A 20,556-nucleotide genomic window follows, 5' to 3' on the forward strand; every position below is an offset into this window, starting at 1 on the left:
TCTTGTTTGTTATTTTATTAGAGGGAGTTGCACAGATCCTGTCACATAGCGTGTTCTCAATATGCATTATTTATTAAAAGAACAAGTATTATCCATGCCCTCTAATTGCCAAATCCAACGAATACATTTTTAATTCTTATTTTATTGTATTTCTCAGTGTCATTTAATCAGTTGGTCACTACTTCTCTCTGACCTTTGATATACTTTTGCTTCAATGACACCTTTTTTCTCCAGATGCTCCTTTCTCTCTTAGGTTCCTATTCATTCACTTTTCTCTTAATTCCATCCATGAATCACCACTTTGCATACACTCTTTGCGTAGTCTCTTCCATACTCAAACGGTTTCAACTTCCCTCCACTGGATTTCATTTTTAAATTACCACTGTAGACCTCACTCCTGAGCTGCAGAGTCAGATAGCAACTATTTGGGGGTCATATCCAGTACTTTGGCCATCTCATGCGAAGAGTTGACTCACTGGAAAAAGACTCTGATGCTGGGAGGGATTGGGGGCAAGAGGAGAAGGGGACGACAGAGGATGAGATGGCTGGATGGCATCACTGACTCGATGGACGTGAGTCTGAGTGAACTCCGGGAGTTGGTGATGGACAGGGAAGCCTGGCGTACTGCGATTCATGGGGTCGCAAAGAGTCGGACACGACTGAGCGACTGATCTGAATCTGAATACACCTGTATGCCTTACAGCCATCTCAAAGTCAAATAAGCAAAACCAAACTCATAATCACTGCAAGGTTCCCTAGCCCAACAACAATAAAAATAACTCTAATCTCCATTACTTTATCTCAGTTTATGATATCTGGGTACCATGATCCAGATGGTAAAGAATTTGCCTGTGATGCAGCAGACCCGGGCTCAATCTCTTTGTCAGGAAAATCCCCTGGAGAAGGGAATGGCAAACCACTCCAGTATTCTTGCCTGGAAAATCCCATGGACAGAGGAGCCTGGTAGGCTACAGTCCATGGGGTTGCTGAGTCAGACATGACTGAGCAGCTAACACTGTCACTTTTTATGGTATCATCACCATCTATTTAGGTACTTAAGCTAAATATCTAGTTATTAGCCTCTTCTCACTTCCAGCTATCTATCAAGATCAGACAGTTTCAGCCCCAGGATATTAATCGAGCCCTTCTCCTCTTCTCCAGCCTTTGACCATTACCTTAGCTCAAACAATCATCATTTCCTTCTAGATGTCTACAACTACCTTCATATGATCAACAGCAACCAACCTAAAATATTGATATAAATTGGATACCACACCATTCCCTTGTTTACAACTTTCAGTCTGGAGGATGAAATCCACATTTCTTAACATTGCATGCAAGGCCCAGGCTTCTGTTTTTATCTGTTACCCCACCTTTCACCACTTCCTTCTGTGAACCTTACTCTAAAGGAACCACAAAATACTTGTGGCTCCACTACACAACACTCATTTCCTGGCTCTGTGTCCTGTCCTTTAAGTGTTATATTCTCACCCCTGGATACCTTTCCTTATATCAAAGTCCACCCAGGAATTCTCGATAACATAGCTCTCCCTGGTTCCCCAAGATGAATGGAGATAACCCCTTTACCATGAACTCATCTATAATACTCTATGCAAAGCCCTACTGAAGCGCAACAGTGTTTTGTCATCTTCCCGCGTAACCTCTGTGTTCCCTTACGTGGGTTTCATGAGAAAAACGACTATGTTGTACAGAGCCTGTGATGGAGTCTCACTAAAAGTGCATATAAGGAGTAAAGTAAAATGACATTAATTCACTCATCAACTGTCCATTCAGTCCTGAACAGTGCCCAGCACTGCTTTTAAATGTTCAAGGTATCTCAAGGAAAAAAACAGATCAAAACCCCTGCTCTCACGATGCAAAATGTATCCACTATTTTAAATAGTGCTAGCAATATGGTGCTATGGAGAAAAAAACAAAAAACAAAAAAACAAAGCCTATAAAGGGTATAAGGTAGGAGAAAGTGATTACTGAGAAGCTGAATTTTGTTCGAAGACATGAAGGGAGAGAACTGGGTGTGCAGGTATCTGGGGAATGCATATTTCAGACAAAAGGAAGAGCAGGTATGGAGACCCTGAGAAGAGAACACGCCTGGTGCTTCTGAAGCATAGCAAGGAGGGCAGGGTGGCTGGAAGAGGGCGAAGGGAGTGGAAAATTAGGTCAGAGGGACAATGGGGTGGAAGTGTGAGCAGAGTGTGATGCGTCATATAATCACTGTAAGGACTAGCTTTTGCTCTGTGTGAGAAGGGAGACATGGAGGATTTCAAGCAGGGAGTATGTAATCTTCCTTATGTTTAAACAGTCTCCTTCTGGCTGCTGGGTCAAGATACCGTGAAGAGTAAGAAACCATCAGGAGGTTGTGGAAAAAGTCTTGGAGAGAAAAAGATGTTGATGTCCTGATCCAGATTAGTGACAGTGGGGGTGCTGAGATATAGTCAAATTCTGAAGATATTTTGATGGTACAATCTACAGAAGATTATGACTGATGATATGTGGGGTGTGAGAGAATGAGGTCAGATTCTTGACTTGAGCAGCTACAAGGTTGGCGCCGCCATTCACTGAGATGCAGAGACTACGAGAAGGTCCTTGGGGACAGCAGAGGGATCTATGTTGGAGCAGTCCATGAGGGCAAGCAAGTGAAGATGCTGCTTATGCACTGGGATGCAGATCTTTCCCCATACCTCTCCAAACTGTCGATTCGCCTACTGACTGCTGCCACCAGCAAAACGTGTACTCTGTCTGGAATTCTAAGTTGAGTTTACAGCAGAAATAAAAAACAATTTTTAAAGCTGGAAATGAAATGAAAAGGAAAGGAAATGAACCATCATAGAAAGCTTTAAATCCTTTAGAAACACTGGCCCCATTGGTATCCACACAGAAAATGGGCAGAGTTTTACTCCACTCTTCTGTGTCTACACAGCTCACTAGAAATCCTCTCAGAAGCCCGCATCTCTGTCAGAGGCTCTCCACATGGACTCTCAGCCCCTTGGAGATGTTTCAGAATTTCTTTGGTAAGGGGATGTTTGGCAGTCACAAAGGTGGTTGATGCTGGCAGTTTGGGTTGTTCTTCAATGTTTCAGACATTTTGCTCAGAAGAGTATTAGGTCCCATCCATATTATTTTCTAATACACTAGACTATTAGAGAGTCTATTTATAAATATATGAACACGGAACCTAACTTCATCTTACATATAAACACAAAATATTGTTTGCATGCTTTTAATAGATAATTTTCTAATTACTATATAACTACAGAATAAACTGAGAAAGATTGATTGATTTAGACTCTAACTCCATTTTATATATGTTTCAAAGATTTATGTGTGGTTTTAATGTATCCTGAATTTTCTAGCAATATAATCACATGTATTCGTATATATATATGCATACATTTATAAGCATACACACACATATATAAATATAATATTTTGTCTTCAAATTAAAGGATAGGTATTGATAATATTTAAGCTTCCCTTCATGGTTTCCTAAATCCAAATTTGTGAGCCCATTTTAAATGGGTTCAAAAATCTGATTGCTTCTTCTATGCCATGGTACCTGAACATTTACATGTTGAAATATTCACTTATCGTTATTCTATTCTACTATTCTATAAGAATAACAACAAGGGAATATATAATATTTGTTATTCTATATTATTTTGTTTATATGTATTTATTTGGTATTCTATATTTTTTAAAAATGGGGATTCCCTCGTACCTCAGTCAGAAAAGAACCTGCCTGCAGTTCAGGAGACCTGGGTTTGATCCTGGGTCAGGAAGATACCCTGGAGAAGGAAATGGCAATCCACTCCAGTATTCTTGCCTGGAGAATCCCATGGACAGAGGAGCCTGGCAGGCTATACTCCATGGGGTCGCAAGAGTCAGATACGACTTAGCAACTAAACCATCACATATTAAAATTAGGACATGATTTTTAATGAAATGCTGTATGTACTAACATTATACATTTAATCTTGGGCAGCTAATCGACATCAAAGCTATTACTCATAAAAAATGGGTCATGGATGCAATACAGTTTATATCCTAGAAAATATCTACCGCCAAACAATCAGGCTCTCCTCACAACTAACGTTTAGATTTTGGCACTTCAAGAAAACAGAAGCAGTGATAACTACTGCATCAAACTTAGTGATGTCAGGCAATCTGGAGAGTTAAAGTGGGTGATCAGTGGTCAAGGAAAAGCTATTTTATCCTCTATAAGAGGTACTATCTAAAAGCAGTCACCAGCCCCTGAACATACGTTTGCAGTGGCAGGTGAAGTGCCAGAGAACTGCAAGATTATCTAGAAAATCCAACATTAATATTCTAAATTCTTTCCTTAGCAACCATAAGCTACATGGCTGTAGCTCAGATAGAAGAACTCACAGACAGAGATTTGTGCTAATTTGATATGAACAGGAGGAAATTAATCATTTCCGTGAATCAATACATTTTTTCCCCAGAGCAGCCTTTTATAGGATTTAAGAGAATAAAATATCTGAAGGGAAATATCTTGACAAGTAAATTCCTTTAATTTCAAATTCATAATAAATTATGGATGAATATAATTCACTTTTCCCTGCCTGCCTTTTGGCCCAGTTACTTAGCCTCTCTGAAGCTGTTTCTGTATCTTTCTTACAACTTTCCTTAGAGATTTAAATGAGACAATAAATGTAACTCACACACTATTGAACCGATCATTTTATTATTGCTGTTGCTGTTGTTCGTCACTAAGTCGCATTCAATTCTTTGTGACTCCGTGAACTGCAGCACGTCAGGCTTCCCTGTCCTTCACTGTCTCCTGGAGTTTGCTCAAACTCATGTTCACTGAGTCAATGATGCCATCCAACTATCTCATCCTCTGCCGCCCCCTTCTCCTCCTGTGAAACAGCTTAGCTTCATCAAAAAGCATTTAATAATTAAGATCTGGATGGCACACTGGAACTTAGCATCTTAGTATCACATGTGAGGATTTAATGAGATAACTAATAAAACTGTACAACGGCAATGGAGAGTAATATGTAATTAATATCGGTACATGTAGGTAGTATTGCTATTATTATTGCTGTGCAAACACCACAGAGAAAGACAGAGCACTATATCAAAGGCGTTTTATGAATAAAACAAGATGGCATATTAGAACGCAGCACTCCCTGTTCAAGTCTTGGCATTTCTTTAAAAAAAAAAAAAAGAGAGAGAGAATGTCCTGCCTCCTACAAATAGGAAATATGTTGACACTGAAATAACAAAAAAGAGAAGACTCTACACGTGGACATCACCAGACGGCCAACACTGAAATCAGACTGATTATATTCTTTGCAGCCAAAGATGAAGAAGCTCTATACAGTCAGCAAAATCAGGACCGGGAGCAGACTGTAGCTTGGATTATGAACTCCTTATTGCTAAATTCAGACTTAAATTGAAGAAAGTGGGGAAAACCACTGACCATTCAGGTATGACCTAAATCAAACCCCTTATGATTATACAGTAGAAATGAGAAATAGATTTAAGGGACTAGATCTGATAGAGTGCCTGATAAACTATGGATGGAGGTGCATGACACTGTATAGGAGACAGGGATCAAGACCATCCCCAAGAAAAAGAAATGCAAAAAAGCAAAATGGCTGTCTGAGGAGGCCTTACAAATAGCTGTGAAAAGAAGAGAAGCGAAAAGCAAAGGAGAAAAGGAAAGATATACCCATTTGAATGCAGAGTTCCAAAGAATAGCAAGGAGAGATAAGAAAGCCTTCCTCAGTGATCAGTGCAAAAAAACAGAGGAAAATAATAGAATGGGAAAGACTAGAGATCTCTTCAAGAAAATTAGAGATACCAAGGGAACATTTCATGCAAAGATGGGCTCAATAAAGGACAGAAATGGTATGGACCTAACAGAAGCAGAAGATATTAAGAAGAGGTGGCAAGAATACACAGAAGAACTATACAAAAAAGATCTTCACAACCCAGATAATCACGATGGTGTCATCACTCACCTAGAGCCAGACATCCTGGAATGTGAAGTCAAGTGGGCCTCAGAAAGCATCACTACGAACAAAGCTAGTGGAGGTTATGGAATTTCAGTTGAGTTATTTCAAATCCTAAAAGATGATGCTGTGAAAGTGCTGCACTCAATACGCCAGCAAATCTGGAAAACTCAGCAGTGGCCACAGGACTGGAAAAGGTCAAGTTTTCATTCCAATCCCAAAGAAAGGCAATGCCAAAGAATGCTCAAACTACCGCACAATTGCACTCATCTCACATACTAGCAAGGTAATGCTCAAAATTCTCCAAGCCAGGCTTCAGCAATATGTGAACCGTGAACTTCCAGATGTTCAAGCTGGTTTTGGAAAAGGCAGAGGAACCAGAGATCAAATTGCCAACATCTGCTGGATCGTCGAAAAAGCAAGAGAGTTCCAGTCAATAAAGTTCTGCTTTATTGACTATGCCAAAGCCTTTGACAGTGTGGATCATAATAAACTGCAGAAAATTCTGAAAGAGGTGGGAATACCAGACCACCTGACCTGCCTCTTAAGAAACCTGTATGCAGGTCAGGAAGCAACAGAACTGGACATGAAACAACAGACTGGTTCCAAACAGGGAAAGGAGTACCTCAAGGCTGTATATTGTCACCCTGCTTGTTTAACTTCTATGCAGAGTACATCATGAGAAACACTGGGCTGGAAGAAGCACAAGCTGGAATCAAGATTGCCAGGAGAAATATCAGTAACCTCAGATATGCAGATGACACCACCCTTACGGCAGAAAGTGAAGAAGAACTAAAGAGCCTCTTGATGAAAGTGAAAGAGGAGAGTGAGAAAGTTGGCTTAAAGCTCAACATTCAGAAAACTAAGATCATGGCATCTGGTCCCATCACTGCATGGCAAATAGATGGGGAAACAGTGGAAACAGTGGCTGACTTTATTTTTTTGGGCTCCAAAATCACTGCAGATGGTGACTGCAGCCATGAAATTAAAAGACGCTTACTCCTTGGAAGGAAAGTTATGACCAACCTAGAGAGCATATTAAAAAGCAGAGACATTACTTTGCCATCAAAGGTCCGTCTAGTCAAGGCTATGGTTTTTCCATTGGTCACGTATAGATTTGAGAGTTGGACTATAAAGAAAGCTGAGCACCAAAGAATTGATGCTTCGTGGTGTTGGAGAAGACTCTTGAGAGTCCCGTGGACTGCATGGAGATCCAACCAGTCCATCCTAAAGAAGATCAGTCTTGAGTGTTCACTGGAAGGACTGATGGTGAAGCTGAAACTCCAATACTTTGGCCACCTGATGTGAGGAGCTGACTCATTGGAAAAGACTCTGATGCTGGGAAAGATTGAGGGCAGGAGGAGAAGGGGACGACAGAGGATGAGATGGTTGGATGGCATCACCGAATCAATGGACTTGAGTTTGGGTAAACTCTGGGAGTTGGTGATGGACAGGGAGGCCTGGTGTGCTGCAGTCCATGGGGTTGCAAAGAGTCGGACATGACTGAGTGACTGAACTGAACTGAAATAAAATAAGTGACTTAATTACCCTTAATTCATAAATCACATTACTTATATATTAGCCTATGAAGTGCATAACTTCCTAATTAATTCTCTCTTCAATGCTTTGTAAAATGTCCTAAATAGTGATACATGGTTATTTATGTAAGAGAAAAATTCAAGTGGTCAGCTGCCTGTCATCTTGTTGGCTATGACTGTATTTTTTCCACATTATATAAATGTTTACATAAATATTTCTCTTATCTGACATTAAGGAAGAAGGTAATTTGCAGCAGGGATGTTTAAATTTTCCAATTTAAAAAAGCTAACCATTTTGAGAAATAGTAACCCAAACTTTGCTTTAGTAAACCATTTATTCAAAGTTTAACTTTTATGTGAGGATAAAAGTGAAAATGCAACAGTCACATCCTTAGGGGGCAAACATCCTTGCAGGGGCAAACGTAGATGCATAAGCAGCTCCAGAAATCTGATGTTAGAGTCCTTCTGTTCCCTTGTTAGGTTTTATTTACTTTTAATCATGAACTATTTCCAACATTTAAAAATTAAAGATAATGGTATAATAGACATGCATGAATTTATCACCCATTTTTAATAACAGTAACATATTACAATATTTAAGAAATATTTTTGAAGAGATAATACTTACTTTATATACGCATTTTAAATATAATTGTTTCTTTAACTTCCTGCTGGCTTTAAACTGGTTTGCCCCAAAGTATTGGGTAAAAGGGACTGAAAATGTGTTCAGCTTTCTTTTAAAGTACATATTTTTTTAAAATATACTCAATTCAAAATATAAGAACAAAGTATTTTGCTATTAAATTATTTAAATTTAAATTATTAAATAAGCATTTAAAAATACTTGAAATGCTAAAAAATAAGAAATGATCATACAGAAATAGTTTTTCAAGCTATTCTGGTGATAAATTGTTTCAATCTTTTAGGAAAACAAATTGGCAATATGTACCAAATATTGAATATATTGATGTCCTTTAACCTAGTGATTCTATCTTAAGAAAAGGTCCAAAATATGGAAAAATATATATTCCAGATGAATATCATTAACAAATTATAACATAGGGATATATTTTTAAAGAATTCCAAACCCAAACAAAACCAGCTTTGGTATCTAATAGGTGGAGGATATTTAAGCAAATATTACATAGTTAATAAATGTTGGGATTCCCTGGTGGCTCAGATGGTAAAGAATCTGCCTGAAATGCAGAAGACCTGGGTTCGATCCCTGGGTTGGGAAGATCCCCTGGAGAAGAGAATGGGAACCCACTTTAGTATTCTTGCCTGGAGAATTCCATGGACAGAGGAGCTTGGCAGGCTACAGTCCATGAGTTGCAAAGAGTCGGACATGACTGAACAGCTAACACTTTCACTTTCTTTCACTTAATACATGCTATAAAACTACTTAGTAACTTAAGAATGGTTTGAAAAGTTAAATGGAAAAAAACACGGGATATCAAATTATCCCCATATTACGATTCTTTTTTAAGTTACTTAAATAGGGGAAAGATCAAAGAGCAACAAGACACTGATATGTTAATAGTGAGTATACTAGAGTCGTGAATTCTTTTTCTCTATTTTTCAAATTTCTATCATATGTTACATGACCTTTATGGAAAAAATCACTTAAAAATAAAAATAATTATCAAAATTATGGATCAATCTAATATACCCATGCGGGGTACATAAATATACTTTGGTCCCGACAAAATTTTAAACACACTTGATTATCATTAATAAAAACATATTCATATGAAAATATATGATAACTGTTTTGTTCACTGGAAGCACTATATGAAAATTTTTTTCATAAGCTCCTAGCATCTTCCGTTTTCACTTATAAATCTTAAAAGAGTATTTAGGAAAATAAAGCCTTGGCCCATAAAAAAAAGTATTAATTCACTGAGTAATCTCTCCCTGTGGATTTCTACTCTTAGAGAGGTTTCATGGGCAAAAATAAAATTTATGGCCCAACAACAACAAAATCAGAATTAAGAAAATACAAAATTTTAAAGTCACATGCTTCAAAAAACCTAAAACAATCTGTATTCAAAACAAGTCATAAAATATGATGTAACCTGACACAGATTTCATATGGAACCTGAATCTCACCAGAAAGTGGGTTCTCCGCTCCACATGGAATGAATGTAAACTCATTCCATGGTTCCTCGGCCCCTTTCCCTTCTAATCAGAAGGTAATTCCTTTTAAAACCTCAACTTTTTAGCTATTATTTCAAAAGAAAACCAGCATCCATGATTTCTCTTAACTGTTTATATTTGTTAAAACTGTGGGGAACCGTCAGCGCATTCAGTAAATTCCTTACAGTTGGGTGCTTTTTCTTTCAATAAATCAGAGTCTATTTAATGTTAGATGGAAGGATTACAGTAACAAATGTTATGTTTTTATGTACTATCTCAAATATCCCTAACATGTAATGTTGCAGTATTCTTCATTGAGAACACATTCTGTGAGCCAGGCCAACTGGCAACTGTTTCACAGCTTTTCAGAGAAATATAAAGTATTATGAACAAAGTGTCAAATAGAATGACTTAAACAGGGCTCCTGAACTCCTACTGGCCTTTATTTAGTTTGAAACGCAGCAGTAGCTTTGAATAAACTGAAAAGGCAGGAGGAAGGGGGAAAGGCCTCATTCTCCCATTGTTCTTCAACGGGTGAAAAATAAGTGTACAGAGCAATCGATGCAGCAATCTGAAACAGTCTTAAAACCAAAGGGATAACTGTAGATGGATTTGCCTTCTACAGACAAACAAAGGAAGCTTTTAAACTCAGACATCCATAGATACCACTTTTAATAGGGCCAGGCCATCCAAACTATTTCAAAATTTTCTTCCAGTTGCTAAGAACACAACATGTTATTTTAGGCAATGCTTTACTGACTATTAATATACATATAAACTAGTGACACTGGTGTAGTCAATCTGTGCGCATATATATATATATATATATATATATATATATATTCATCTATATATTTCATGTATATTTTCATCTATAAGCTTCAGAATATACTTATACTACTTCAAGTTGGGTTCACATGATTAATTTTTAAAATTTTTCTGATAATTCAAATTTCCTTTACCTTGGTGCTAAGTTCTCCTGAAAGAAATGGCAAAATTATTCTTGAAAGAAAATTTGGCCCAGTTTAGACATGATTTTCAAAAATAAATTTGGCAAAAAATTAAAACCACACATGGTGGAGTATACATATACATATATACACATATAATTTTCTGCATTGAGCTTTAGAAAGAGAAAAACTTCAACAGATCCCTACCCGGTAAGCATCAAATCCAAAGTTTTCTGGCTGGATTTATGTGCTGATTTCTCTATAGGAGAAATTCCTTTCCCTGGCTATCTGCACAGTTGACTTTCAACATCTAGGTCTCTGCTCAAACGCCTGCTGACTCTTGATTATTTGCATGATTATCAAGAGAAAATTGAAAAATGGGATCCATAAAGACCTGAAGCTTTTAGCTTCTCCCTCACCAGATTTACTAAAAAAGGAAATGGCCAGTTTAATATAATCCTAAAATGATAAGCAATGTCAGAGAGAAACAAACAAAAACAAAGGCTTACAAGGATTCAGAGCCTACCTAATTGAGAAGTGATTATAGTGTAGTTTGCTAGAGTAAACCAGAAATAATACTTTATATACTTTTTATATGAGTTTTTTCCTATATATAAATTTCCATTTTTAAATGGAAAATAAGGATTTTGAAGTTTAAGACCCATAGTTACATGTAGACTCCTTAAATTTTGAACTATCGCCAGTCCAGGTTCGATATAGGATGCTTGGGGCTGGTGCACTGGGATGACCCAGTGCACCAGCCTGGATGGAACGGGGAGGGAGGTGGGACGGGGGTTCAGGATGGGGAATATGTGTACACCCGTGGCGGATTCATGTTGATGTATGGCAAAACCAATACAATATTGTAAAGTAATTAGCCTCCAATTAAAATAAATAAATGTAAATTAAAAACAAAGCAAAACAATGAAATATAATGTGAATAAAAATATACACTATATATTTTTTCTATATAAAATCTTCATTTTAGCTATATAATTACTCTTCTAAAATGAAACAGCAAGTATTCTTTTTCTCCACGCCTGCATTAGGAAAGTTACACATAGAATCACTTCAACATTGTAAATATTATCGTTCAGTGACCCCCTTCCTCCTAACGGTGGTCTCACCTTGCACTTTGGACACTTCTGGGCATTCCGCTGCCCGTGCTCAATTTCGCTGGCCCAGTGACGCAACAGTTTGTCTCCTTTTTTGTACTCCTTGCAGTTAACACCTTCATGCCAAGGAGAGTGGCACTTAAAACACCAGACGAATTGGCAAGTGGGGCACTGGATCTGTGTAAGGAAAAGTAATGTTAAGTACTAGTGGATATATTTAAAGTGTCTAAGAAGATAAGAATGGTGATGCTTGGAGAAATTAGCTGAAAGGCTATAATTGGTCCAAATTTAAAATACCTCCCCCTGGATAAAACCAAAACTACAGTAAGATATGACTATTCTTATATTAAAGGAGGAAAGAACGGCTTTGGCCTGGATGATCTGGCTGTCTGTAGACTAGTAGAACTAAACACTTGGGATGCTTTGTAAATCAATTTGGCCTTAAGAAAAGCCCTCAAATTGAAGCACAGAGGTAAAATCTGAAGGTCAAAATGCCCCAAATCCCTACTCAGGCTACCACCCTGGAACTTGCCTGGCCCTTGAACCAGCTTCCCAGGCATTTCCATTGCTCTTGGCTTTATTCACTTTTGTAAAATCAAAGCCCCGCCCCCCCAAGATGTTTCATCAAATAAAAAACACTCCAGCAAATGAACCACTACACCAGCATTTGCTATGATAATGGATATCCCTGGTTTGCTATTCATATAAGGGAGATTAATCATAAAAATAATATGAAGGATCTTATTAGAAAACTGAATGTATGGTGGTCTTGTGGCCTGTACCTGGGAAACTATCAGAAGATATCTTTGCATGGTCACTATGCAGAGGTGTATAGAATGCACATACATGTTTTAAAAATATCTGTCTTCCTCTTGACAAGAAAGACATTTTATCTGACTTTCTGCATTTTGAATAACGATGAGTATCCCACTCTCAAACCATATTTCTGGTCCTCACTCTAGAAACGTATGGGCATAACTTGACTTTTCTATTTGATTAAAGTGACTAATAAAATGTGTCACTATAAACAATGTAAGTGACTATTCTCTGTGCTCCTGCTTCTTACTTCACTGGGCAAGAGTGAATTTACTGATTATACTTTGAAGATGAGTTAGCAAGTCTTTTGGTAAACTGTACACAATGTCGCTACTTTCTTTTTTTGAAAACAGTGGTTCCAATCTACAGGGTAACTGAATGGCAGTTACAGTCAACTCTTCTGTTATAACTCTAAGCACTGCAACATGCACCTATGTCAAAATAGATAATGTTCTTCCTGTGCAAATATGAGCAACAAAAATACTTTTGCTTCTAACTTGATGGCAAAAGAAAACAGCATTTTGTCATCAATTTTTAAAAATCTTCATGTATATTTATTAAAATGCTGTTATATGATAATGTTTATACTGTTGTATTACATGCATTATTTATTTTTATCAACAAACTAATGCTCCAAAGTCAGTATGAACAACGTAAGTTTACAGATGAGGAAACTTATGCTCACAGAGATTAAATAACTTGCCCAGAGACACAGAGCAAGTAAAATTGTGACTCCAAGGCCAGCATTCTTTCCATTGTGTTAAAACACTTCCTCATACTAAACAGCATTCTTACTTTGATGATTGAAAAGTAAAATGTCAAAGTCGAAGAAAGTCATGTGGTTAATCTAATCAGTAAATTAGAATTCTATAACACTAAAAATATAAGGTTAATTTTGAAAATCTCTTTCAAGATTTTACTCAGATAAATTAGGAAATCTCTTGTACTTTTTAAAAAGACGATTTTTTTAGTCATTTAAAATAACCATTTTTGCCTTTTCTGATCATTAAAGTTAAATTAATTTATTTTTAAAGTAAGAAGACTGAGTCAAAGAAGGTAAACTCCAGGTAATAAAACAATGTAAAATGATCACTGAAAACAATGAAGAACACATGTAAATATCATATGGGGCCTATATGAATATAATTTTTTAATATAATGAATGAAATGGGGAAGTAAAAAAGACTCACTTTACCTCTTGCTTCTGCCACTATGACAGAGGGCTTGAATATTCTATTAGACATACACAATTCTAAATTACTGAACTCTACCTTTGTTAAATTAAAAAAAAAAAACCTTGGTTTTTAATGCCAGTCTTTGATTATATTTATGAAATGAATAGCCAAAGAATAACTGTAACATGTGCCTTGAAACTGGGATTAACTCAAAGGGTGTCAGACACTATAATGGCTCAAGGATCTTTATGACTGATGCTGAATTATCTTATCTACAGATCTCGAATGAAGACAATTAGAAATATATGGTTCTCCTAAGGTACCAGAATGATAAGGAATCAGGTATTTGGTGTCCACCCCAGGATTCTGGCTTCCAACATCACACAATAAACAACTAAGTTTCACTGCAGAACCTGCTGCCAGACAACAAAGACTTGGCAGCAAACTATGAAAGGAATTTTGCACCAAGTTCTCAAGTGAAGATAAATAACTTAAATTCAGACCCGCCTGCTTACTGTCTCTCACTGAAAACAGGAAAATAACTATTGCCTTACTTTGGATTCCCTCATAGCTCAGTTGATAAAGAATCTGCCTGCAATGCAGGAGACCCTGGTTTGATCCCTGGGTTGGGAAGATCCCCTAGAGAAGGAAAAGGCTACCCATTCCAGTATTCTGGCCTGGAGAATTCCATGGACTAGAGTCCATGGGGTCACAAAGAGTCTGACACGACTGAGCGACTTTCACTTCACTTAGTTTGGATTAAAATAATACAAGGACTAACAGGCAATCCCAACCACCTTGTTATTCAAAGACTGCGCCTAAATTGTTTAAAGATTGACTTATTCGTTTGACGATGACTTATTCACTCCAACCTTCAGTTCAGTTCAGTCGCTCAGTCGTGTCTGACTCTTTGCGACCCCATGAATCGCAGCACGCCAGGCCTCCCTGTCCATCACCAACTCCCAGAGTTCACCCAGACTCGTGTCCATCAAGTCGGTGATGCCATCCAGCCATCTCATCCTCTGTTGTCCCCTTCTCCTCCTGCCCCCAATCCCTCCCAGCATCAGGGTCTTCCTTAACCATACTCAAAGTTGGACTCATACAAAATACCTGTAGACATTAACACTATCTTCCTCCATATGAAATGCCATCCCATAATCACAGACTTCCCACATGGAGTGCCTGCCTTCTGAGTAATTATATTCACATACAGGTTACCGTGCTGTATCCATGCTATTCAGAGTGTAGTGGAGCATCACCTGGGAGCTTGTTGCCGACAAAAATTGATGTCTCACCCCAGACCTACTAAACCACAGCCTGTGATTTCACAAGGTCCCCACGTTAAAGTTTGAGAAGCACAGCTCTGAAGGACTGACCCCATCGCAGTGGCCACACCTGATCACACCAGGAATGAGTCCCTAAGCTAAAAGCAGGGGTCTGCTTGATGGCAAGCAATCTATGAGGCTGCAGGCAGAAGCTTTGTGCAAAGCATGCTCCTTGGTGAACAGAGATTAGCCAAGACAGATTTTTTTTTTTCTTGAGGAGAGAAACAGGGATACATACACAAGCACTCTGCCTTTGCTATATAGGCAAAGACAGAGAAAAGCTGAGTGACCACAGCACAGATCACTGGAGATGGGAACAACAGACATTCACTTCTAGTAACACAACTGAGGGGCTCTCATGCTCCCAGGGCCAGGGTCCAACTCTCCATGAGGCCCGTACGGGTGGCAGCTAGGACCGCTTTCTTGCCCTTCCTACTTCCCTGCAGCTTTATACTAAAATACATTACATGATGGAGCTTGAGAGCATAGCCCTGCTTCTCGTAACTGGAAAAAATCCAATGAACACAATCTATTGAAACCTTTACTAGATCAAATGCTATTTGCTTCAGGATGTCTTCCCTATTTCTCCCAACCAGTTTTGGTATCTTGTAGAATTTACATTAAACATGTAGCTGTCTAATCTCCCTAACAGGCTACAAGTTCACAGAGGGCAAAGGCTGACTTCTCATTCATTCTGTATTTCCTGAGTTAAGTAACACAGAACTTCTGGCACATGGTAGGCACTTGAGTAAGTTCTTTGTAAAATGAATGATTTTGCACAGAGCAAGTATTGCACATTGGCTAACATCACATGAATTCCAAGAAAAACCAACGTGTCTAATTTACAGCCAGTGGCTGAGATGGTATTATTGCATCTTAGATTACTGAATGATGTTTACTAAACATCATCCACATGACATTTTACAAAACATCATGATTAATGTGTGACTCTTCTACAACAGGCAAGGCTACAAGTTTCAAAAGTAAAAGCTATCAGAGATAGGAATCTTCATTAACTTGTTCTATAATCCATGAAATATAAAAGAACCTTATATTACATTTTTTACTTTTGAATTTCCTTAGCTTTTCTAGAATCTTGGGCTACAATGACGCTCTGAGGACAAATTAAACCAACCCACTTGTTGTAAGCAAACTGTATTTTCTCTTAACAGTTCGTCATGCCAATAAAGAAATAACCCACAAAATAAATACAAAATTAAAAACCAAAGAACATCCTAGAAAAGTTTTTTTGTTCATGAAATACTATACAGTCCTATATACATAATTATTTTAAGCAAATCATAAAATCCTTACTTATCAAACTCAAAATATTAGACAACATCCATGTATAAATGTGGCATGGCCAATATGAATTAACTTGGTTTTCCAAGAAGAATTTGCTTTATTATTAACAGAACTTCAGATTAAGACAAATAATAATAAAACACTCCAAAATTCATTTTCCATTCAACAAATACTTACTAAGCACCTTCAAATAACAGATACTGAGTGCATTAATTTTAGACATATCAGAAAGAATGGAATATTATCCTCAAAAAAATTACTGAATGCAGAAAAATATCAACCTAAAAAGCTATAAAATCATGTGACAACTACTGGAGTGGAAGCCTGGACAAGTGGGAGCCATGGGAAAACTGCCTCAAGGAAGGGCCAAAGGGCAGAAGCCAGAAAGAATAAGGCCTTGAAAGACGAGTGGGGTGTCCCTGGGAAAAGTCATGGGACCACAGTGCAGGCAGAGAGCCCAAACTGAGCTGCCGTCGAGGCCTGAGCAAACAGTGCATGGGGAAACAGCAAGCGCTCGCATGGAACCCGAAAAGGAGAACCGCTTTATCTGGGTCAGCCCTGAATCTCGCCAACGTGCCCGAGAAACAGAGATCAATCAGCCTTACATTAAGGTTCCTATACTCCCAACGTGGTGGTCCAGAAACTTCTCAGATGAACCATATATAACTTACGGATGTCAGACTAGAGCGTCCGAAAGAAACTAATCAATATATATGTAAATAATTGCGACATCTCATAATTATAAAAGTCCCTTCAGTAGTGTCTGACTCTTTGTGACCCCATGGACCATAGCCTGCCAGGCTCCTCTGCCCATGGGATTCTCCAGACAAGAATACTGGAGCGGGTAACCATACCCTTCTCCAGGGGATCTCCTCAAGCCAGGGATTGAATCCACAACTCTTGAGTCTCCTGTATTTGCAGGCGTGTTCTTTACCACTAGTGAAAAAGTTCCATAACAGCTTAAAGTGGTTTTCTCAAAGAGGAGATTGTGAGGAGGTGCTGAGTATTACAGAGAGGAGAAAAGAAGTCTCCAACGCATGGCTTTAAATGCTTTCAAGGAACCGCAATCTGTTTCCTTTTAAGATCAAATCTAACAGCAAGGGTGGCAGTGGGGGGAAGGGTCTCCACACGGGAAGATGACTTGACTTCTTGCTTTGATTTTTAATCCCTCAGATTTTACCTGCTACTTGGGATTCTCACCCTGAATGCAGTGCCAATAATACATAGCTCCAGGAGGCACTGCTCCTTGAACATGGTCCAAACGTGGCCAAGTGACCCTTCCCTAAATTTCTCACAATATAGCTTAAACTAAACTGGAAAATGAAAGGGAAACTTTCCTAAGGGTTGGAGACCAAATAAGGACAAAAATGCAGAATAACACATGACAAGATAACCTAAATGGAGCTGGTGTTTATTCATATAAATCACACTACCTTTTATTGGTTTCCAGGCTCCTTTTACATAAGCAACACACAAATTTATTGCACAATAGGTGGAGCTAATGGTAAAGAACCTGCCTACCAATGCAGGCAGACATAACAGACTGGGGTTCGATCCCTGGGTTGGGAAGATCCCCTGGAGGAGGGTATAGCAACTTACTCCAGTATCCTTGCCTGGAAAAATCCTACAGACAGAGGAGCCTGATGGGCTATGGTCCTAGGGTCGCAAAGAATCGGACACAGCTGAAGTGACTTAGCATGCATGTACCCACATTCACTTCAATACTAACTTCTGTTTTTAACTGAGAGGCAAGCTTTTCTAGGACAGGATATTGGAACTTGGGAATAGGGATTCTGTCCTTTGAAGAGAGTCCTTCCTCCTTTCTTTGAGAATCACTGTTCTATACTAATCCGTCTTGCCTGGAAACATCTTTAAGCATTTATAGACTCTTCCTCTAAACCTAGAAAGCAAGACCCAGTAGAGTATCTGAGTCTATGAGGACCCATCTCTTCATAGATGAATATGAAGTCCTGGAAGATTCTGCTCCAATTTGTATAAACCCAAACTCCCTAGCCACAGTAGGATGACATCATCCAGTTTTCAAAAGGACACCCTGCTCGGAAGACAACACAAAAGACTAACCTCTCACAGAGATACCAGCGGAAGCAGCAAGAGGGCCATCTAAGTAGAGAGTGTACATGAGAAAATGGGAGTTTTCTCTGTGACCAACAGGTGAAGCAGGAGAAAGAGATCTCAGCCTGAAGGTAACAATGAATCTTTCAAAACGGAAGGTAACAATGAATCTTTCAAAACGGATTCTACAACTAGCAGGCTCCCTGACAATGGAAGCCTTCAGTGTCTGAATGGTCACTTGGTAGGCATTTTGTAGAGAGGATTTATGCACATGTAGACTAATGCATGGGATTCCGTTACAGCAAAGGCCCCCGTCTCTGGGATCTAATGTCTGATGACCTGAGGTGGAGCTATACAGGGTAGCTCAGATGGTAAAGAATTACCTGCAATGTAGGCAACCTGGGTTTGATCCCTGGATGGGGAAGATCCCATGGAGAAGGGAATGGCTACCCACTCCAGTATTCTTGCCTGGAGAATTCCATGGACAGAGGAGACTTGTGGGCTACAATCCATGGGGTCACAAAGAATCAGACATGACTGAACGACTAGCACTTTTACACTTTGACACACACAGACTAATGCATGGGGTTCCCTTATAGCAAAGGCTACCAGCCTCTGGGATCTAAATCCTGATGACTTGAGGTGGAGTTGCACATAAAATGTAATGCCCTTGAAACACCCACCTCTCCCTGGTCCATGGAAAAATTATCTTCCACGAAATCAGTCCCTGCTGCCAAAAAGGTTGGGGACCACTGCCTTACAGTTCTGAATGGGTAAATATGGCAAGGTAGGAATACAGAATCGGAGAAGGCAATGGCACCCCACTCCAGTACTCTTGCCTGGCAAATCCCATGGACAGAGGAGCCTGGTAGGCTGCAGTCCATGGGGTTGCTGCCAGTTGGCCACGACTGAGCGACTTCACTTTCACTTTTCACTTTCATGCATTGGAGAAGGAAATGGCAACCCACTTCAGTATTCTTGCCTGGAGAATCCCAGGGACGGGGGAGCCTGGTGGGCTGCCATCTATGGGGTCGCACAGAGTTGGACACGAGTGAAGCGACTTAGCAGTAGCAGCAGCAGCAGCAGGAATACAGAATAAAGTAGGTGAGAAATGTACAGTCCTAACATCTTACAGAACATTTTATAATGAACACCAGACTTGGCTTACCCACTATTCAGCAGGTCATCAAAAAGAAATGATTCTTCACTTGTCTCTTGTGCTAAAAATCCAAGGGGTGATATGATAAAGTGAGAAAAACAAACAGTTCTCAATCCTATGGCAGGTCAATTCACAGAAGCCATGAGCCTCTAATATTAAAATTACTGTAGTTTTTTTTTTTCTTTTTTAAGGTCAGATGTAGGCTAAAATTTCAAATGAATTTCAATATTTGGCTTTTGTTGTTAGAAGTTTCATGCACAAGGAAAGGCTCTGTAAAATATTATGGCTAATTTATGCATCAAGAAAGGAAACAAAGAACAATTTCAGCAAAGCACCTCATTAGAAACTAGAAGTACAAATGCATTCTAATAAAATTATTACGTCTTGCATTGTAATTGAGCATGACACATTTTTTCAGTGGACACATACATAACACGCTCTGTTTACGATGGCTTTCCTGTTTTAAAGAATTTAGTTGACTTATAATATTGTATTAATTTCAGGTGTACAACAAAGTGATTCAGTTATACGTATACATCTGTTCTTCTTAAGGGGTTTCCCAGTTAGTGCCAGTGGAAAAGGACCCACCTGCCAACGTAGGAGACACAGGAGAGACAGGTTTGATCCCTGGGTCTGGAAGATCCCCTGGAGGAGGGCACGGCAACCCACTCCAGTATTCACATCTGGAGAATCCCATGGACGGAGGAGCCTTGTGGGCTACTGTCTACTGGGTTGCAAAGATTCGGACACGACTGAAGTGACTGAGCACACACACGTTCTTCTTCAGATTCTTTTACCATTTAGGTTATTCCAGAATATTAAGTAGAGTTCCCTATGCTATACAGTAGGTCCTTGTTGATTATCTACTTTATATATAGTAGTGTGTCTATACCAGCTTCCTGGTGGCTCAGATGGTAAAGCATCTGCCTGCCATGCAGGAGACCCGGGTTCGATCCCTGGGTCGG

The 20,556-nt window shown here is 38.9% G+C and overlaps 1 protein-coding gene across 2 annotated transcripts in view; it reads right to left on the reverse strand.

Moving 5' to 3' along the window:
* RNF217 (ring finger protein 217) overlaps window positions 1–20,556 on the reverse strand; it is a 123,407-nt gene that overhangs the window by 17,747 nt on the left and 85,104 nt on the right. For both annotated transcript variants that reach the window (XM_027551077.1, XM_027551076.1), the window contains exon 3: window positions 11,751–11,915. In XM_027551077.1, coding sequence (XP_027406878.1) covers window positions 11,751–11,915 — 165 coding nt within the window. The remainder of the gene's footprint in view (window positions 1–11,750; window positions 11,916–20,556) is intronic.

Source organism: Bos indicus x Bos taurus, chromosome 9 (assembly GCF_003369695.1).
Source record: "Bos indicus x Bos taurus breed Angus x Brahman F1 hybrid chromosome 9, Bos_hybrid_MaternalHap_v2.0, whole genome shotgun sequence".
Classification (NCBI taxonomy): domain Eukaryota; kingdom Metazoa; phylum Chordata; class Mammalia; order Artiodactyla; family Bovidae; genus Bos; species Bos indicus x Bos taurus.